Source organism: Trematomus bernacchii, unplaced genomic scaffold (genome assembly GCF_902827165.1).
Source record: "Trematomus bernacchii unplaced genomic scaffold, fTreBer1.1, whole genome shotgun sequence".
Classification (NCBI taxonomy): Eukaryota; Metazoa; Chordata; class Actinopteri; order Perciformes; family Nototheniidae; genus Trematomus; species Trematomus bernacchii.
Genome location: NW_022988066.1, coordinates 1,537,378 through 1,559,668, shown reverse-complemented (window position 1 = coordinate 1,559,668; position 22,291 = coordinate 1,537,378). Strand labels below are relative to the sequence as shown.

Below are 22,291 nucleotides of genomic sequence, written 5' to 3'. Positions count from 1 at the left end.
GAAGACTCCAAATGTTCGACCATAGTTGTTGTAGCTTATTAAAAATTCATTTGAAATAATGGATTTCAGCTTTATTGCTCTTTTTGTTTTACCATGAGCCCATACCATACAATTTGATTAACATGTTAACATCTCATGTTTCCCCATGAATGATCCCCTTCCTCCCTGCCCTCCTCTCCCCCAGTGACCTGAGCAGTAACCCCTTTGATTGTGACTGTAAGCTGTTTCGGCTGGTTAGCTGGCTCCAGGAGAAAGGGGTGCGGGTTCGACGCCCGGACGCCATGCTCTGCAACCATCCTCCTGAGCTGCGACACCGACCCCTGCTCAACGTCAGCCTGCTCACCTGTGGTACGAAGCACGTTGCAGAGATGCTACATTAATACACCTACAATAAAGTCTTACAAGGCAAGAAAGTACAAAAGAAATCCTTGCAAATGCTAATTCATTTGACATTTTCGGGTTTTTGGGTCATATTACGCAATTTTTGTGGTGAGAAATACCGACATCAGAGGATTAAACTTCTCATTAGTTGAGCTCTTTGATAGTTGTTTGCTGGTTTGGACAGATTATAATTGATCATAAGACAAAATATATTTTCACTGTGTTGTCTGAAAACCTTTCCTTCTCCTCCAGGTCTGAACTATGCAGCTTGTTTTGAGGACAGCAGCAGTGGAGGAGGGGGACGGAGCGAGCTTGTTATCTTCTCTTCCTCCACACCCGGAAACTTCACGCAGAAACAGTGTAACAGTGTGTGTTTTGCTGCATCCCACCGCTACGGGGGCTTGGGGGATAGGCACGAGTGCCTCTGCAGCACGAACTCGGAGCCGAACTTGATCAGCGAGTCTCAGTGTTCTGCCGCCTGTACAAAGCCCCATGTAATGAAGGTATGCAGCACACAAAGAGTTATGATTCAACTCTGAGGAAGTGTAGTTCCCTCCTCTTGCTTTGTTTCTTCTTCTGTAAACACACCATTCAGGATTTCCTCGACCCCTTCCTATAATCAACCAACAACTTCCTTCTGGGGCTTGAATGACTTCCCTTCATCCACAGATTCAGTTTCCTGTGGCGCTGCTGTATAGAGCCACTCAAGTTATCCAGAATTCTAAATTGGAGATAAAGATTCGTTTTTTTTTAAATCAGAGCAGATTATTTGTTTTATTAAGTTTGAATTTAAAACCATAAAAATAATAAAACCATAGACTTCTGAACATTTAAAATAATTGACTTTCAATTAATCATATTAACACCAAGACCTCCTCTTCCTCACATGGTTTCCTCTCTGTGCAGGAATGCGGGTGGGCTCTGGCTGATGTCGTGTTTGCGGTGGACTTCGCCGTCTCACTGAAGTTTCTCTCACTGAATTCTCTCCCACTGCAAAGCGTGCACGACCACATCAGTTTCTCCGCTGCGTCCTCCGTCACTCCAGTGATGCTAACCTGGGACTTTGGTGACCATTCTCCTCGGGTCGAACAAGCAGGAACAGAGGTCACAGCAGCAACTCACAAATACGGACTTCCAGGACAATATTTGATCAGTTTGACGGCCTCGGCTGGACGCAAGGGGGTGAGAGAGAAAGGATATCAAAGAACAGCTATTTTTATGTTTTTTAAACCTTGTTGCCAACATGTATTTTAATATCTTGTGTTTTATGTTTACGTTTTTGAGGTCTTTGCAAGCGGAGAAGTGACCGTGACCGTGACACTTCCTCCCAAACTGGAGCTGCGCTGTCCTCCTCTGGCTGTGGCCAATAAGAGCCTAGAGTTCACACTTGTCAGCTGGGGGGCTGTCGGCGTGGATGTGGACTGGAAGATTTCCAAGGATGGTGTCCAAGTTGCCAAAGGTAGAATACACCAACACACCAGATAAAAGCAGCTAATGTTGCTAATCAACGGTCAATCATTTGTGTTCGACTCTTGATAGTAACACACAGCCAGTTAGTTTAGGCTCTACTGCTGCTGTAAACCTCAACAGTAGCTCTGTGGGTCTTCATCGGTTTTATGTGGAAGAATGACATGATCGAAAACAGGATAAATGTCTTGTAAAAAACATTCAAGAGTTATATAGAAACAAAAACACACTCACAATACACAGACCACCTACCCCCCTTAATTAATCTCCCAGAACCCCTCCTTCATACCCCGTCTCATCCTTGCGATAAGATTTCCTGGATTTTGATGATTTATCTAAATATTAAATGCGATCTGTGTGCCACAAAGAAGCAGACTAACTTTAGCAGAAAGAGACAGACACAGAAAGCACAAGGCAATATATTCACTTATGTGAGTAACTTGAGGAGAACATTTTGGAATAGGAAAGACAAAACATTTTGCAGTCCGGCTGTGACTATTTGTGTCCTTGTATCTGAGTAAGGCCACTCTAAGTGTTTTGTTTTCATCTTCTGTTCATTTATCATCTTTTTTCTCCTAGTCTAGTCTGTGTTTGCCAAAGATTTTTCGAAGCTCAAGCCCAGTCCATTTCAAGGTTTCATCAAAAATGGAACACTATAAAGAAGACATGCACTATACAGCCCATGTTTTCCCACCCAAATTAATCACTTTCATACATTTGAATAATAAGATTATTATGGAAATGGAGATGCATTCCGAGAGGAAAAGGTCACATTAATGCCAGTTCGACAATAAATATTCAGTGCAAAATTAATAACCTAGTGAAACGTCACCGAATGTGAACGTAGTATTTTAACTTCTAATGATCTTGACGAATGCGTTGTACAGTACACATGTATACAATGTAATATTAATCTGTACGGAATTTATTCCTATTTTTTATATCTTTAAAAAATCGTAATAGGGTTAGGTTAGGATAGAATAGAATTCGAGTTTTTGAAGATATTCTCTTTAGCAATAAAACAATGATTCTGTGATGTTTCCTGTGGGACCTCAAAGATCTGGGGAATCATGTGAATGTGTCTGTCCTTTTCCAGCCTCCCCTCACTGCACAAAGGATGGGAGGTACCACGCCGAGTCCTCACGCTGTTTCCAGATCGCTCCAGAGGAGTTGAGCTGGACAGATGCTCGACAGCAGTGTTCAGACCGCGGCGGGGACCTGTCCTCGGTCCCACTCGACGCGCTGCGTACCCTTCTGTCGCCCAAAGTCCCACAGTGAGTTTTTCTGTCTGATGTCCTGCAGAAATAGTCTCTCACCATTTCTATCAGTTTTTTCTGCATTAGTTCCGTCAGCTACTGTACAGAGAACCTGCCAGCTCTGCAACACAAAGTGTCATCCCCGACCATTTCAATATTCCTCACCATGTTGCTGTTCGCAGCAGAATCAATAGATCGCTGTGTATACTTAGCCAACTTTCAGTTTTACAAAAACACATCAATTGCAAGGTTTAAATTAACAGTGTGTTTTTTTTTTTTAGCTTTTTCTTCTCCTGTCAGTTTGTGAATGTTTTTTTGTTGAAAGTGTCTCTTTGTGTTTGTATGTGTGTTTCAACAGCAGTCGTTTTTTTAATACTTACTTTTTTTACAAGCTTCATGCCTTGAAGCTGTCCTTGTTATCTTTTACATTGACTCATTAATGTGTTTTGTTTCCTGGCTGCCTTAAATACTTTCATTGTTGTTTTTTCCCACATAGTATAACTAAATACAGATGAGAAGTGATAGTGACCTCAGGATTAGTCATGTTGTTTCTACAAAAATAGCAATGCCTGTTTACTTTCTCTAAATAAAAAATGTTCTGGGCTTGTGCTGTTCTGAAGGCCCCGAGTTCTGGTGTTTAGGTCGTAGAGGGTCGTGAAAAAACACATCTGTAAAAGCACAGCTGCATTGCAACTCTAACACCAGGGAGGAGGAGTTCACGGTGTGTGTGTGTGTGTGTGTGTGTGTGTGTGTGTGTGTGTGTGTGTGTGTGTGTGTGTGTGTGTGTGTGTGTGTGTGTGTGTGTGTGTGTGTGTGTGTGTGTGTGTGTGTGTGTGTGTGTGTGTGTGTGTGTGTGTGTGTGTGTGTGTGTGTGTGTGTGTGTGTGTGTGTGTGTGTGTGTGTGTGTGTGTGTGTGTGTGTGTGTGTGTGTGTGTGTGTGTGTGTGAGGATAGAGGCCATAGAGGCCATACCCTCTGTCAGAAGTGGATGAGAGTAGAACAAACCTGCTGCAGATGGAGCTTGTTCCTCCTCCGCTCATGTGTTCCTCCACCCCCTCACTTATATAAGAAGGTCTGTTGAAAAAAATAGATATAGAGAGGCTGATCCAAAAAAATAACAAAACAAGACTGGGAAGGAAATTGCTTTTATCCGGTGGATTTCTGGACATGTCAGAAAAAAGTACAGCATCCAACAACATTTTTTAGATGTTTAATTCTCTTCCATTTCCTTGAGTGTGCCTTCATACAGCACCTTTTCTTTTGGAAGGAAGATAATGTTGCTTTCTGTTAACATTGTAAAACTGACAGAAGGCGTGGGAAAAAAATGTGCAGTCCATTAGCGGACTCATTGATTGAAAAATCCAATGTTTCTTTAGTAATCACAGGGACACACTCAGTATCTGACATCGCCACACTGCTATCCACCCTACTTGGGCAATCAAAGCCCATTATTAGGGTCTGAGACACAACACATCTAGGCGTATTATTGGGTGTCATCAAATGCCGTTGCAATGGCGACAGATCCCTTGCCATGAAACACGGTTTTCTCACAACTCCATTGAACATGCTCCAAACGGCCCAACACTTCACAGGTTTCATAACGATGCAACCCTCAACACATTATAGGCGAATTATAGGGTGTCAACAAATGCCATTGCCATGGCGACAGATCACTCGCCATCAAACAATGTTTGCCGCTTTAATTATCATTGATTTCTGAAGGCAGGCGTCTTTATAACCCTACAATGTCACTCATGGAGCCCACTAATTGATTCTACTCTTGTAGAAGATGTTTGTGGTGTTTTTTTCCATCTGACATCACTTTCACATTCATAACAAGATGTATGAGATTTTTCATCATTGAGTCTTCAGATATGATCATTTCCTGTAGAGTTTTTTCTTTTTTGGTCATGTCTGTGCATCCTTCTGTGTACACTTCAAGTGAAGAGTCAATCTTCCAGCTGTCATCTGCCACTCAACTAGATGTCAAGCTGGCACGGTGTTAATCTGTGTGAAACCTGTCCATTTCTTTCCCAGGGAGCGAGGTGTGGGGCTGGATGTCGACTTTCCAGCTAAGTTGCGCTCGGTGAACGGCTCCGAGGCCCAGGACGGGTCCCTCGATCAACGTGCTCAGACTAATTCACACCAATTCAACGCTAAGGGGGCTTATGTTTGCCAGTTTAGCCCCCAAGGTAGGCTGCCAACATTCACACAGACAGACCAAAATACAGGGCATTTGAAAACCCTTGATAGAGAGTTAAAAAAAAGATTCTATTCAAATTCAATTTCCCAAAATCCCTCTGAAGCCTTAGTGGTTAAAGCGAAAAAGCAAACACTTTAAACCTTCCACACTTTCAATTGATGTTCATTAAATTGTGGCTTAAACAAGCGTAGAAGGGAAAAGCATTCAGTACCCTTCATGACAAATCACAAGCTCCTTGAAGCACCTTTTCTTTTTTACGAGGGCTCTTGGCATTGATACAAATTGCTTCTTGTGTGAGGAGCATCAAGAGAACGTTCTCCATCATTTTCAGCTTTATGATGCATCATGATATTTTATAGAAGCATCTCTGTACTTTGAAATGCTGTTAAGGCTTTTGCTACTTAAGGAACAGCAGAAACAATGACCCAACATGAGGATAAATGGTATTTTCTTGTTCAAAGGAATACGACAATATATTCATACAAAAATATAGGCCTAAGAATTTAGAAGCGGTAGTAAATAAACAGGTTTTTGTTAGATGTGTCACCTGGATATCTATACTTGATGTGGACGAAAAATAGAGCCAAATTGATTGTTGAAGCAAAATTGCTGCCATTTTGACGTGTTTACCTCAGCAATGACAGGAGAGTGGAGAGCCAAATTACTTTTATATGTCACCTGTTGTGAAGTCAGTGAGTAGAAAGCCTTCTGATCCAGTCATTATCTTGAAATAGAAAATGTTGTGCTTCAAAACTGAGGGTGTAGGTGTCAAAATGCGTAAAATTGCACATAATGTACCATGTAATGTGGACGTAGCTCGAGCAGAAGTAAAACTAGATTTCAGTTGGCTCCACGGGAAGAAACTTAATGAGACTGAAGTCCTCTTGAGAAATGTACAGCAGTTAAATGTAAAGTGCTTCAAAAACGAACATAAAGTCTGTGTGTGTGTGTGTGTGTGTGTGTGTGTGTGTGTGTGTGTGTGTGTGTGTGTGTGTGTGTGTGTGTGTGTGTGTGTGTGTGTGTGTGTGTGTGTGTGTGTGTGTGTGTGTGTGTGTGTGTGTGTGTGTGTGTGTGTGTGTGTGTGTGTGTGTGTGTGTGTGTGTGTGTGTGTGTGGTGTGTGTGTGTGTGTGTGTGTGTGTGTGTGTGTGTGTGTGTGTGTGTGTGTGTGTGTGTGTGTGTGTGTGTCTCTGCCAGACTGCCTGGTGTTTCTCGGGTCCAGTGTGCCTTTGATTCTGCCTCTGTGTTTGTGTCAGTCTCCAGCGAGCAGATGCATTGTGCACTGAAGCGTTCTTCCTTTAACATCTTGAACGGTAGTTTTGTTTAGTCTGAGTCATCCGAGGTTTGTGCCCTCTTCACCGTTGTAAACACTATTTAAAGAAGGTTCTTGACTTAAGTTGAGCCACCATTTCTTATAGGGCTGTGCGATTATGGCAAAAATCATAATCACGATTATTTGGGTCAATAATTAATATCACGATTATTAAATACGATTATTCATTGACTTTGAAAAAATCAATTTATTGAACTTTAAAACAAATACAAATAATAATTTGAACAGTATCTTTTTAACTGTTGATTTCCCTGAACGTATAATTCAACAAAAAAAACAATACAAAAATAAATTAAATAAATGATACATTTAAATAAATAATATCAAAGTAATAAATACCAATAAACAAGATCAACAAATATTTTGGAGCTCACTTCCACAAGCTACTAAACATATATAAATATGATAAATACAAATAAATGAGACCAAAATGAATTAGATCAAATATGTTGCAGTGCACTGTCACAACCTAGCAAAGCAAAATAATCGTTTTTTTCGATTATGTTGTTTTTGTAATTGTGGCAGGCCAAAATCGTGATTGCGATTAAAATACGATTAATTGCACAGCCCTAATTTCTTATAAATTGACTCCTCTAAATTGTTTTAAATACCTCAACCCTGCCTCGGTTTTTTTCACATGTATTCTCTTTCTGCCTCTACAGTGCGTGTTCCAGATGCAGGGATTTACACTGTTGGCCTGGCTGTGTTTCCCTCCCATAATCCCTTGCACCATGCCCTGCCCGCTACGCTCTCGGCGCCACAGCCTCCCACAGGTGGCATAGAGGTGAGGAGGAACCGCAGCTTGTTTATTCATGTACATACCTCAATCCTTCTAATCGTAAAACATCTCTCTCTCTTTTTTCTCAGGTGCTGTTGTTCCCGGCTCTGAGCTTTGTTCAGGCAGGCCGTCTGTCCTCCCTGGAGTTTCTCACTCAGCAGCTCAGCTCACAAGTCCAAGTCCGATTCCAGACCTACAGACCTCACTGTCATTACCCCGGCCTGCACCTGCTGCTACCCGGTGAGCCCAACTCTGAAACACACACACCCCCGTAACCTGACACGTAAAATCATCCGCACATCGACGGTGATTTTCAGCAGGTGCCACCTGCTCGGACTCACACCTCCGGTTACACAAATACATTGACACACACACACACTTGTCTGAGGTGGTAAGGGAGGTCACTAGGAAAGTAAAGTTTGGATTGAGACAGAAAGTGGGACAAAACAGGAGAAGAGGTAGACAAGATCAATCAAGGTCAGCTCCCTCCCGAGCCCACACTTAGCTGCTGCACCGCGTGGCACAATGCACGAAAATCTGAGATGCTTTTTCTGTTGTTTGTTAACGTGTCCGCTGAGACCTAGCAGCGGAGTGGTTCAATAGAGAGAGGACAGACAGAGCGGAGGACGGATGTGATAAGCAGAACTCCACAGAGAGGAGGCAACTTGTTCAAGACACGGAAAAATGGTTTCTGTTGTTTTCTTTCATTTGGAATTTGTGAACGCTGACGAGCAGACAATGGAGACAATGGAGATAATGAGATGGATTATTAATGACAGAAAGAACGTTTACTCTCCCCTTCATCAAGATGGATATCAGCCCTGAACGCTCATTATGTTCCCATTACAATTAAACACACATTCACTTTTACACTTTTTGGTTTGTATTGGAGAGATGAGTATACTCTCTAGATACCATCTGATTAATTGTTTTAACTACACTTCACATAATGGTTTGATTAAAAGTGACTGTAAATCCGCTTTAGATTTACTTTGAATTTAATTCCTTTATTGTCATTGTACAGGTACAACGACATTTGAAAAGCAATCCTGTCAAGCAATAAAATAAAACAAAAGTATATATATGAATCCATACACTTACAAAAGCTGTACAGCCATACATACATACATACATACATACATACATACATACATACATACATACATACATACATACATACATACATACATACATACATACATACATACATACATACATACAATTAATAGATGCAGATAAAATCCCAGTGTTTAAAAACAGACAGGTAAATCTGAGTTTTTCGCTTCATAAATATTTAAAATAGATAAATGTAGGAATAAATATGTGTTGATGAGCAATGTGTAGGTCAGTAGCAGTGTGTGCTAGATAAGATTGAGTTCTCTAATTGCTGTCGGGTGAAAACTGTTCTTGAGTCTTTTTGTACGGCTTTTGATGGATCTGTACCGTCTGCCAGAGGGCAGAAGAGCAAACAGATTGGGACCAGGATGGGAGGAGTATCTCCTTAAATAAAACCCTTGTTATTTAACAAAAAAATAAATAATGAGTATGAATTCAATAGAATCAATTGAGTATTTCAATTGTTTTGTAACTGTAGTTTTAATTCAAAACATTTCTGAGGCAGGTCTTTTTTTACTATTCATTGCGCTGCATTTATTTGACCAGTTATAGTTAAATCTCAGAATTTATATAAGTGTACAAATCCTTATATAATAGTATATATTCATTAATAAATATTGCAGTGGAGGTGAATTTTAAAGACATTTTTATTGTATTTTTAAACTGTGTTTAAGCTTTAATTAAAAGCAAGTGATTCATCTTGTGTCTCAGGCTGTGGAGGTCCGGCGTGTTCCCCAGTGGCCGTCTGCGTCTCCAATGAGACGAGGGGTGACGACCCCCCCCCCTGCCCCCGATTGGAGCAGTGGTGCCCCTTCCAGCGGCGCTGCCTGTCCCTCGCCAGTCCCTGCCCCCCCTCCTCCTGTCCAAACTGCACAGCATCTCACCGCCTGCCCCCTGGGGCGCTGAGGCCCAGATACACCCTGCAGAATGAGGTGGTCTTCAACCTACTGGCAGGACCAGCTGCACACGTTCAGGTGAGAGGATTTACTTTAGCATCCAAACTTAATAAAACAGAGGTTTTAATTTCAGGTTGTTTTCAGATAGATAAGTTCAAAACTGAATTTGTCATTTTCTGGCGCTATGGTATCCCTCTATCGAAAGACAAAGATTGGTAAAGGCCTGAAGAAGCATGACGTCAACTTCTCCCGGTTAGGATTTGTTTAAGTGTTCATCCTTCAGGAGTTTTGTACAAGGTGGTCTCCTATTCTCCAAAATAAAACTAGTAAAAAATTGAAAAAATAAAGCATTTATTCACTTTTTTCTCTGATGCTGTAAGTGTGGCGCCTGAATTGCTCAGCTTGTTTTTCAGAAAACTTAACATGCAGACCTTGGAGGAATGAAACCTTTCATCTAAAAGGTGTATCAAAAATATGTTGTCTTATTGAAGACAGTGAATCATTGAGAACTTAAAGCACGGCGCTGACACATGCACAGTGGCGACAAAATGAAACGGACCCTTACCTTGGTTCAAATGACGGATTCCTGAAAGTTTGAAAAATATTCAGTACATTTGAGATAATGTAAGACTACTCAACAAAGGAATAACATATGTTTAGTCGTTTTTAGACATTTTTTAGACGAGAAAGTTACGTATTTTAAACCGTTAAGGCTTGTGTTGTTCAAGTTCTCACCTACACCCTTCTGATCACTTTTGCTCACAGGTACAAGAGCAGCTGGAGGACCTCTTGGTTTCCCGTGGTGATGTCATCGCCCTGCAGCACGACGCTGGCCCCGCCTCCCTTCTCCGTTGCCAATCTTCCCCACTCTCACTGTGGCAGCAACCTGTCTTAGCCCTCAACCAATCAGAGTGGTTCTGGATCAACAACACCGGACGGTCACCAGGCACCTCAGCCGAGGGCGACCCTCTGCCGGACCCTGAGCTGGATGTGAGGGCGCTGGTGGAGGACGGAGAGGGGGGCTGGTTGGAGGAGGTGGTCTGCCCTGTCAGAGTGCTCTCTGTGGGACACAGTGAGACCCAGCTGCAGGGAGCACAGCTGTCCGCAGGTCTCCCTCAGCCCGGACTCTACAGCCTGCTGGTAAGACATCAAAGCTCTATGTCAAATCCCAGCATGTATTTTGACACATTCAAATAAAACATTTTAAGCTTTACAAAAATGTTTGCATGTTTGCATGTTTTTTTTACTGCAAACTTATACATTTGTTATCACATCTTCATCAAAATAAAAATCTAATATAACAGAACACAACAGCTCAGACGTGGCATGACAAGTAATGTGCATAGGTAAGAGTAAGAACAAAAAAACACTGGATAATATAACGATCCCAAACCTTTACCATTCCCTACCCGTGGGAGAAAGGCAACGACAAAATGAGAATTACATAATAATAATAATTAAATAAATACAGATAGATGATAGATTTTTTTATTTGGTAATTCTGTTGTTTTAACATATTAATTGAGACATGTTTGAATTTGATCAACTTCAGGTGACTTCAGTTGAGCCGTCATACCCAGCCTCAGCATCATGCTCGTTGCGTGTGGTGCCTCCTCTGGGCTTGACGGTCCTCCACCCCCCTCCCCAGAATGGCACCCTCTACCTGCAGCCCAACGACACCCGGCTGCTGCTCCGCGTCCGCTCCAGCTACCTAACAAAGGCCTTTCGGCGCAACAGCAATCACAGCGTGACTTTCCAGCCCGACTGTCCCAAAGAGTTTTCCTCCAACGCAGCGCTCTGCCGGCCCGGGCCTGGCTCAGGGTCGGGGGGGGAGGTCCCAGAGCCCAGCCTGTACGCAGTGCTGGATCTGAGCCTGGACACAGAGGAGCAGCGCAGTACAGTGCAGGTGGAGCTGGAAGCCCATAATAATGTAACGGAGGCCAGTCTGTCTGTGGTCATCCACCTGGAGGAGCCCCTCAGAGAACTGATGGTGCAGCCCAACCCTGAACACAGGGTGCTGATGGAGTCAGTCGTGGTGAGTGTGTGTTTACTGTATCACAAGGTTATGCATTGACATTATTGTCTTTGCATCACATCTGTTGGTGACAGGGCATTCAGTGTTGCGGCCACCACCCTCTGGAACGCACTTCCTGCAGAGATCCGCAATGCTGCTTCCCTTGACATCTTCAAGTCTTCATTAAAAACTCACCTGTTCACCATGGCCTTTGACCCCTAATCCATCACAGCCCCCCTGCTTCCACTCCTACTGCTATTTATTTAATTTGCACTTTATTACTTGCCCCTCTTGTTTGTTTGTTTGTTCACCATGTAAAGCAGCCATGGGTCCCTTGAAAGGCGCTATACAAAATGAATCTGTTATTATAATAATCTCGTATTGTATGTTTCAGAGCTACACAGCCTCAGTGCGTGAAGGCTCCAATCCCACTTTTAAATGGACAGTGGATGACAAGCCGTACTTCACCTACTACAACACTGTGCTCAACGTCATCTACCAGCACGCTGCCATCTACAAGCTCACAGTGAGTTCTGTTCATACGGACACACTGTCATTTCTGTTGCCATCAATGCATGATAATTAATGTCTGAATTAAATATGAACACTGACAAACGGTATACAAATTTAACAACATCCATCGTGATTGGACTAAGGTGTCTTTTTATTCTGTGACTTACACTGTTGGGCTCAACTGGAAGATGTATCATTACTGACCTTACAGTTTCACAGCCTCACACAATCAACCTGTGAAAAATATACAACAGTATGAAACCTGTCAGCGAACACATGAATGAAATTACGTTTTTTTTATAGATTTGAGATATTATTGTATTTCTGCTGACTAAATCTTTAAAAAAGACATTTCATGCAAGTGAAACTGAATCGGTGATTTGTATTAGAATTAGAATTGTTCAAAACCTTGTACCAATATAATATCGTCAACGTTTTCTTTAGAACATTCTGTTTCTTCCGAAAAGGTTGTTACCAGAGACTTGCGGGCAAATCCACAAATAATTGATAGCAGCCTCTAATGGTACCATGAATTGCACATCACTTGCAGCAGCCGGCTGTGAATCTGCCTGTCCATTACAGCGCAAACACGCCTGGAACACAGCAGAGTGCAATTTGCTCTTTTTGCGTGTGATTGCAATAGAGTGCATGGGTGCCCTCGACAAAAAAGCAATGTATCTCTCCATAGGATTTGGGAAAATAGCTCGAAATAAGGTCTGTGGAAAACGAACCTGTTTGATAAATGCACGTTTTGTTCAGCCGGATAATATCCACATGTCTACCCTACTTTTATAATTTTCGAATCATAAATCTAATCGCCAGAAGCAAAATGCTAACGTTATGCTATAAAGGAACTACATCCGAGTACAGCAGGGTCGCACGACTTCAACGTCACGCCAACTTAAGATCGATATTAAAAAACACAGATTCAAAATGTTACAAGTTGAAGCGTTTGTTTTAACAGTTTGCAAGAGCGCAGGTACTTGCTTTCAAGCAGAACAGGGGCAAACAAACTTAGCGGGAGTGTTTACGTGTTCGGTGTAATGACGTACAACGTCCTCGACAACTTCTATTGTCCTATTCAGCCACTTGTTAACAACCATCGTTTTTCAGACACTTAAACTCTTTAAAAATCACCAGTGGGGTCACTGCTGATGTATTTAATGTTGTAGGACAAAACGTGATCCGTCTCTTAAATTTGTGTCAACCACAGACCTTATTTTGAGCTATTTTCCAAAATCCTATACAGAAATCCCATTGACTCTGAGACGAGGGAACCGGTAGTGGTAAAATGCTAACTCACTTCCGGGTTTTAGGACTCGTCGTCACTGCACCACTCTATTGGCCATGTGGAAAAGGGCACAGTAGTCAGAATAAAGGGACATTTTCAGACTGCAAGCTGCAGGTCCTGATTGAAGAGCTGAAAGGGATTCCTAAAAGCTTCAGGCAAGACATGAAAACGTGACGGAGAGAACTCCCTCTTGAGAGTAGCTGTGTGTTGCTTCCTGATCGTGGTGAAGGCTCATTTACATAAAAATAGGCACATTTCGAGGCTGCAAGAGTGTTCATATTACCATACTTAAATATGTGCAAATAGCACAGAAGTACAGGGACACTTTTTGCTTGGCAGTGCTGTAGTGGGTGCATGTCACCCTTTGCGGGAGCTTTGGCAATCACAAGCTTTCTTTGTCTTAAATCTGCAAGTAGATCGACCAATTACTTTCACTGTCCATTATGTAATTTAGTAATTTTTCATATAATTATTGGTCTTTAAATGCCTTTTAAAAGAGCTCAAGGTCACATCTTGTTCTGTCTGTAGTTCAATAAGCCAAAGATATTCAACGTATTATCATCGACACAAAGCCAGCAACATTTAAGAAAGTCAGAACCAGTACTGTTTTTAGTATTTTAGCATAGGCAATAACTGAAGGGATTGATTTTTTAAATGACGGCACCCCATTTAAAAAATGACATGAAGGATTAACTAATGATCAAAGTAGTGGCAGATTATTTTTGGGTGGACAGACGTATTGATTAATAGACTAATGGTTTCAGCTCTGCTTGATAGGCAACAGTGCACTCCATTGTTATTGTGTTGTGTCACAATTAAAGCTCACATACTGGGGATGTTACAAAAGACTTGAACTTGTTACCATCTGTCTTCATGTGGCATCTCTTCCAGGTGACGGCCTTGAACCATGTCAGCTCCCTCACAGAGCATTTCAACGTGACCGTGGACCGGCTGCAGCCCATGGCCAACCTCACAGTGAAGGGAGTGCCCGACGTGGTCCCTCAGGGCTCCACCCAGACCCTCACCACCTCTGTGCTCGTCGACATGTCGGTGGCCGCCACCTTCCGGTATGAACAGAGGGATAGATGGACAATCATGATTGATAGACAGCTGTGGTGTAAAGTAGATCTACTCAACACTTTACTTACATACCATTTTTGAGAGACTTCACTTGAGAATGTAAATGTTATGCTACTTTGTACTTCTACCCCACTTCAATTCAGAGGTAATTTGTGTACTTTTACTCCACTACATTACATTACATTACATTGCATTTAGCTGACGCTTTTATCCAAAGCCACTTATAATAAGTGCATTTGACCAAGAAGATACAAACTAGAAGAAAACAGAATCATATAAGTACATCAGGTTTCATAGAGCCAAAACATTTCAAGTGCTACTCAACTAGCTTTAGATAAGCCAGTCCTTTATTAGTATATAAGTGCTTTGTTAGTAATTGTATTGCTCGAAGTGGAGTCGAAAGAGATGAGTTTTCAGTCTGCGCCAGAAGATGTGTAAGCTTTCTGCTGTCCTGATGTCAATGGGGAGCTCATTCCACCATTTTGGAGCCAGGATAGCAAACCGACGTGTTTTTGCAGATGGGAACTTGGGTCCCCCTCGTAGTGCAGGTGCAGCGAGCCGTTTGGCTGATGCAGAGCGAAGTGCACGCGCTGGGGTGTATGGTTTAACCATGTCCTGGATGTAGGAAGGGCCAGTTCCATTCACAGCATGGTACGCTAGTACCAGTGTCTTGAAGTGGATTCTAGCAGTTAGCCAGTGAAGGAAGCGGAGGAGCGGTGTGGTGTGGGAGAATTTAGGAAGGTTGAAGACCAGACGAGCCGCTGCATTCTGGATGAGCTGCAGAGGTCGGATGGCACATGCAGGTAGACCAGCCAGGAGGGAGATGCAGTAGTCTAGGCGTGAGATGACGAGAGCCTGGACCAGAAGTTGTGTCGCTTTCTGGGTCAGGAGGGGACGTATCCTCCTGATGTTGTAAAGAGTGTATCTGCAGCAGCGGGTTGTAGCAGCGATGTTTGAAGTGAAGGACAGGTTGTTATCTAGGGTCACAGCCAGATTCCTTGCAGTCTGAGTCGGGGAAACAACAGAGGGGCCGATGTTGATTGTTAGGTCAAGAGTGGGACACTCTTTTCCTGGAAGAAAAAGCAGCTCAGTCTTGTCAAGGTTGAGCTTGAGGTGGTGAGCAGACATCCACTGAGAGATGTCTGCTAGACAAGCAGAGATGCGTGCGACGACCTGGGTTTCAGAACGGGGAAAAGACAGAATTAATTGGGTGTCGTCAGCGTAGCAATGGTATGAAAAACCATGCGGGCTAATGACCGATCCGAGCGGGTTTGTGTACAGAGAGAAGAGGAGGGGACCAAGGACAGAGCCCTGAGGGACCCCTGTAGTTAATTGACAAGGGTCGGACTCGGACCCTCTCCAAGTTACCCTGTAGGTGCGGTCTTTGAGGTATGAGGTGAGGAGGGAAAGTGCAGAGCCTGAAACTCCAAGTTCTTGGAGAGTGCGAAGGAGGATCTGATGGTTCACCGTGTCGAATGCAGCAGAGAGGTCTAAAAGGATGATGACAGAGGAGAGGGAGGCTGCTTTAGCAGTGTGCAGTTCCTCAGAGACAGCAAGGAGAGCAGTTTCTGTGGAGTGACCTGCCTTGAAACCAGACTGGTGCGGATCCAGAAGGTTGTTCTGATGGAGATAACAGGAGAGTTGTTTAAAGACAGCGCGTTCAAGTGTTTTAGACAGGAACGGGAGGAGAGAGACAGGCCTGTAGTTTATAACATCGGACGGGTTGAGAGTGGGTTTCTTTAGGAGAGGGTTTACTCTTGCCTCCTTGAGACTGTTTGGAAAGTGACCAGAGGTTAGAGAAATATTGATGAAATGGGTGAGAAACGGTAGAATATCAGGAGCGATAGTTTGAAGGAGGTTTGAGGGGATAGGGTCCAGAGGACAGGTGGTAGGACGGGCAGAGGTAATGAGGGTAAGAACCTCACTTGGAGAGAGGGGAAAAGGAGGTTTTACATTTATTTAGTACCTTTATTTGTTTTGCAGATTTGGAATCATGATGTGAAATACTGTATAATCAACACTTAAATTAGACTTAAGTTAAACCTGGAGTAAATTCACCATATACCCTGCAGCATACAAAATAATTCAAACTAGCTCCATATTTACAAGCTGTGATAAACACATTAATGCATCAATAATTATAATTAAACATATGATATATATTATTAAAAAAATTGGCCAATCTGCATAATGAGTACTCACTTTTGGTAGTTAAGTATTTTCTGATGCCAATACTTTTGTACTTTTACTTGAGTAACATTTACAATGCAGTACTTTTACTTATAACAGAGTATTCCCACACTGTGGTATTACTTTGACCTAAATACAAGATCTGAGTACTTCTTCCACCACTGCTAGACAGATAGATAGATATATCTTCTGTGCTTTGTTTTGATACCAAAAATATAATTGAGTGAGTGAAAACAGAGCATCTGTTTGTGTTTGTAACTCATTTCTTCTCCTCTATCTGTTCTTTCTCTTTTCTCCATTCGCTGTGTTTCGTCTTCCTGTGCGCCATAATAGCTCTGCAGCAGTCAAATCATGCAGAGCCCTTGGATTTATAACTGTGTGGTTAGAGCAGATTGCTGACAAGAATTTTCCCTTCTGCTCGGCTGTTTCCCCTCTACTTTTTTTTTTTTCTCTCACTTTTTCTTCAACTCTTTCTCCTTTACTCTTTTCTCTCCCTCCTTCTTTCACATTCCCACCCTCCCAGCTATGGCGCACTCTTTCACTTAGTTTCCCTCCACACTCACCATTCTTGGTCCAGAGAGGCTTCCTGAGTCTTGAGTTTCCACTTCTCCTTGTCCAAAAACCCTCTATTGCGTCGTCAGAGAAGATTTCCTGTGTGTGTGTGTGTGTGTGTGTGTGTGTGTGTGTGTGTGTGTGTGTGTGTGTGTGTGTGTGTGTGTGTGTGTGTGTGTGTGTGTGTGTGTGTGTGTGTGTGTGTGTGTGTGTGTGTGTGTGTGTGTGTGTGTGTGTGTGTGTGTGTGTGTGTGTGTGTGGTGTGTGTGTGTGTGTGTGTGTGTGTGTGTGTGTGTGTGTGTGTGTGTGTGTGTGTGTGTGTGTGTGTGTGTGTGTGTGTGTGTGTGTGTGCGTGTGTGTGTGTGTTTCTCTGAAGTTCCTTATTTAATGGTCATAAATTGTCTCTGTTTTACTGCAGATGGTCTTTTGGTGATGGAGGATATGAGGAATTTGACTACAAGCCTCCTTACACCACCTCCCTTCGCTGTCCAAACTCTCAGGTCCTTCTAAGCAACAACGTTACCTATATTTACTCTCAGCCAGGTAAGCCCCCGCCCGTCCCCCTATTAGCAGCATGACTAATGGAGCCTATTCGATTATGACTTTGTTTCAATTTAGAGAACATCAAAATGTTTTAAGCTGAAAGATAATGACAAAAAAGTTAAACAATTTAACAAATCTCATCTTCTTATCCCTGTCTTCTTCTTTTTCTTCACAGGGATATACACAGCGCTGGTGTCCGTGTCCAACCGCTATGAGAACATCAGTCAGAGCATCAACATGAGCGTCTACAGCATCCTCACTCGTGTCGATATACAAACAGAGCCACAACTCCTCCTCACTGACAAATCAGCCGAGTTCGAGGCTCACCCTCTGCCCTCGCCCTATGGCATTCACTACGACTGGCGCTTTGGAGACGGTTCTCCCCCGATACAAGGTCGCCGCGTGGCACACACCTACGCACAGAGCGGCATCTTTAACGTCTGCGTATCGGTAAACAACACCATCAGTTCTATGGAGGCTTGTGCCGAGGTGTTTGTGTTCGAGGAGATTGCTGATTTGACGGCTAAGAGCTCCTCTCCTACAGAGCTTCACAGTCCCACCGTAGTACAGGCACGGCTCGGGTCAGGTAATAACATCACATGGACGTTCTCCATGGGAGACGGGGAAATCTACACGACATCGACACCTCACATATCACACAAATACGTCACAGAGGGCAACTACACAGTGAATGTGACGGCAGCCAACACTGTGAGCTTTGGCTGGATTCCAGTCTCAGTGCAGGTATTCGTCTTCCAGGTTGTGAGGATGGAGCCTTCAGGGTGTGTCCAAGAGCGGACCCTGGTTAACTTTCAGGCCTGGGTGTCCGGTAATGCATCAGCTCATCTTTATGAATGGAGCTTTGGGGACGGGAGTCCAAACGAGACACACCAGGGCAACCCCACAGTCTCCCACACCTACCGGACGAGCGGGAAGTACCACCTCTCTCTGCGCCTCTCCAGCGGGGTAAACAAGGCCACCAAGGCCAACTTCTTCAACTGGATGTGTGTGCAGCCAGCTCTTACCAACATCAGCCTCAGCCTTGATAAATCCCACTACGCTGTTGGGGAGAAAATCTCCTTCCAGGCCAGAGCCCAGCCAGAATCAAACTACAGCTACCAGTGGGACTTTGGTAGAGGGGAAGACCTCATGCCCATCACAAATTCTGGGAATACCGTGCAAACATATAAACACCCAGGCCATTACAATGTGTCAGTGGTTGTCTTCAATAACATCTCCGCCAGTAACACCACTGTTGTGATTGAGGTTCTGATGCCTGTGGGTCCAGTTGTTATCCAACATAATGGAACAAAGAACAATAACCTAACACTTAAAGCACCATACGCTTTCACAACCTCTTCCATGGCTTCCAATGTCACTTACATCTGGAAATTTGGGGACGGAAATGTGCTAACAGGCCAGAATATCCTCTACACGTTCAACACCTCTGCCAAGTACAATATCTCACTGATAGCGGCCAACACAGTTAGCAGGAATCACACTATCTTACCTGTCACTGTGCTCGCGCCAATCCGCGGGTTGAGCGTCAACGCCAGTTTGGTAAATGTCCCTCTCAATGCCTCCGTCCACTTCGAGGCCCAAATGGAGGAAGGAGATGATGTCCGCTTCTCTTGGATCCTGTGTGACCGCTGCACTCCAATCCAAGGCACTCACACCATGTTCTACACATTCCGCTCCATGGCCACCTTCAACATCATTGTGACAGCGGAGAACGACGTAGGAACGGCACAAGCGAGCATCTTCCTGTACGTCCAACGCGAGCTGGAGGGCCTGCAGATATTGACGGCGAAGGAGACAGGAGGAGCAGGATTGGAGGGGGGCTACTTCGCCACAAATCGCATCCTCCACCTTCAAGCAGGATTAAAGGAAGGAACCAACATGACCTTCACTTGGAATATTATTAAAGACCTAGAACCCCTCGCCTCGAGCTATAATATTAGCGGGAAGACAGTGGAGGTGAATTTCTCTACACCGGGCCCGTGTCACATCTATCTCCGAGCAGCCAACCTGCTGGGCCAGCTGACCATCAACAGAACCATCCAATTCCAGGAGCCAGCAGGAGGGGTGGAGCTGCAGATCAGCGACAACCCAGTAGCAGTCAACACTCCAACTAACCTGACCGTGCTGAGTGCTCAAGGCACAAACCTGCAGTACAGCTGGTTTGTGAATGGGGACCCTTTGCACACGTGGAACATGCACTCGAAGACCCACACCTTCCTCAGTCCTGGCCTAAAGCTGGTTACCGTGGAGGTCTTCAATAAAGTTAGTTTCAAATCTGAGTCAAAGAATGTCAGTGTCCAGGAAGTCATCTCCGGGCTGGGATTCACAGCTACCAATGTGACAACGCAGAGTTACGTAGAGACAGGCGTCAGTGTGAAGCTCCAGGGGGAGGTACTGACGGGGACCAATGTGTCGTGGACATGGCTGTTCAAAGGAAAAACAGAAACAGGAAAGAACACTTCTCTGATTTTCCACGAGGCAAAAACAGCCACCGTTACTCTGAATGCGACCAACGACGTGAGCATGGAAGTGGTTTCCAGAGATTTCGTTGTTCAGGATAGGATTAAGGGGTTGGAGCTGAGGGCAAGTAAAAAGATTGCAGCTCTCAATGAGACAGTGGAGTTCACCATATCTATGGCAGCGGGCTCGGACGTTCATTTCATCCTCAACATCAGCGGAGATACAACTCTTCACCCTGAACTCAACCGAACCTACGTCTACAGGTTCACCAGGGTGGATACGCACATGGTGAATCTCACTGGGCGCAACCAGGTAAAGTCAAAGAACATTCATATCATGCATTAAAGATGTTTCCTAATAAGAACTCCGGACAGTATCTGAGAATAAGGTTGGCATGTTCTCTGGAGTTTCCCTTCTACACGCCTAGTAGAGAGCAGAAGATTTTTGTCTCAGAAAAATTCTAGATGCTAGAAATACTTTCTTTTAGAGAGGAGGCCCCGGTCAGAGAGCATTGCAATGCAGTCACGTAGCCAGTTTGTAATGTGGTTGTTAACAACCAAGTCAAATTCCTTTACTTGAGTTTGTGATTATATCGGAGAAACGCTTCTGAAGCTCACCGTCTCTACAATTTCTGTTGCCGTCTAAGTCTAAATTACCCTTATTCTTCCCCCTTTTACGCCAGAAGAGATAGAAACATCATTAACACGCCCATTTGGGCTGAATACCCTTAAAGGTAGGGTAGGTAAGTTTGAGAAACCGGCTCGAGATCGCAAGAATTTGAAAATACACAACCGGAGAAAATCTGCCACTTCCTTATAGAGCCCCTCCTCCAACACACACGAACGCGCACATGACCAATGAGGGCACGAGATAAGTTTGTGCACAGATGGAAGGCTGACAGGCAGGTAGGCCATCCAGTTATTTTAGCCGGGTCGTGCTTTTTACAGTACTACGGCTTCCACAGATGACATTTATGTATGGATTTTTTGTCAAAGCACTTAAGATATTCATTGCTATCGGGATGTTAAGAGCATTCCATGGAATATAACAAAAAGTGTATCTCGAGCCGGTTTCTCAAACTTACCTACCCTACCTTTAATACCGAGCAGCATTATTCACTCAAGTGCTTAATAGGACATTACACCATTTTGTTACCAAAAGGCTGGCAGGGTCAAGTTAGTTTTATGTCCAGTCTGAATGTTTCATATATTTGCGTTCTCCAGACAGCTCCTCCGCTCAATGTCTAGATAAGTTGCAGTGTATGTATGGAAGGGGGCTTACAATATAATAGATATAACATAACACTGCAACATAAAAATCACACACAATGCTATCACATAAAATAAACTTGTATAACCTGTACTTATTAGAAGTGAATAATAATGCATTGCCAATCTGCGCATAAGTTAACACATTTGTTATAATTTCCTGACATACTTTATGTCTGCATTAACACATTCATGCTGTCAATCCAAGTCAACTAATCTCAGCACAAGCAGTAGCTACCTTTGGCAATATGACTGCAGAGAGCCCTTTTTACATTACATTAGATTTCATTTGGCTGACGCTTTTAGACAAAGCAACTTAAAATAAGTGCAAAAAACATAGAGAATCAAACTCTGATCAACAAGCAAAGTGCAAATATATTCACTTTGTCTAAGTCATTCAAGTATATATATATATATTTTTTTTTTGCAAGAATTGCATTGCCATGGGATGCGTTTTCAGTTTGCAACGGATAATATGCAGAGTTTCTGCTGTCCTGAGAAGAACAACGTGTGGCACAAGCATATACTGTAGTTGAGCTTTTTGTTGTTGTTTGTCCTCTTTTAAAGTAAGGTATTTTTCTGGGTGACCAACATATTTGACTTTACTGTTTACTTAAAAAAAACACTGCTTAAAGCTGGAGTGCTGGACTTTTACAATGAATGAATGTTCGTGACATTCAAGCCCTTTCCAAACTATTCTACACAAAGTTGATTAAGGCTATCGCTGGCAGGACAAGTTCTCTGTATTTTGCAGTATACCAAAGTTTTTCATGTCTGGAGTCTTTCCCGAGCTTGCGCTTGTGGTGAAAGGTGAGATGCTGCATCTTTCCACCAAGAGCTCTTTGAACTCCATGATCATAGCATTCCCTCAAGATACAGTAGCTGCTGCTCCGTAACTATAGTCTATCCCATATGGTAATTACTGACTGTCA

The 22,291-nt window shown here is 43.4% G+C and overlaps 1 protein-coding gene across 2 annotated transcripts in view; it reads left to right on the top strand.

Annotated features, from left to right (window-relative positions):
* Positions 1-22,291, top strand: part of pkd1a (polycystic kidney disease 1a) — a 71,912-nt gene that overhangs the window by 21,265 nt on the left and 28,356 nt on the right. The window contains exons 5-19 of one of the 2 annotated variants that reach the window (XM_034120602.1): positions 185-348; positions 634-884; positions 1,288-1,563; positions 1,666-1,840; positions 2,945-3,122; positions 5,141-5,295; positions 7,300-7,421; positions 7,505-7,655; positions 9,243-9,505; positions 10,193-10,567; positions 10,980-11,462; positions 11,836-11,967; positions 14,137-14,312; positions 17,486-17,610; positions 17,786-20,403. In XM_034120602.1, coding sequence (XP_033976493.1) covers positions 185-348; positions 634-884; positions 1,288-1,563; positions 1,666-1,840; positions 2,945-3,122; positions 5,141-5,295; positions 7,300-7,421; positions 7,505-7,655; positions 9,243-9,505; positions 10,193-10,567; positions 10,980-11,462; positions 11,836-11,967; positions 14,137-14,312; positions 17,486-17,610; positions 17,786-20,403 — 5,644 coding nt within the window. Of the gene's footprint in view, positions 1-184; positions 349-633; positions 885-1,287; positions 1,564-1,665; positions 1,841-2,944; positions 3,123-5,140; positions 5,296-7,299; positions 7,422-7,504; positions 7,656-9,242; positions 9,506-10,192; positions 10,568-10,979; positions 11,463-11,835; positions 11,968-14,136; positions 14,313-17,485; positions 17,611-17,785; positions 20,404-22,291 lie in introns of those variants that run through there. The other variant, XM_034120603.1, reaches the window with a different exon arrangement.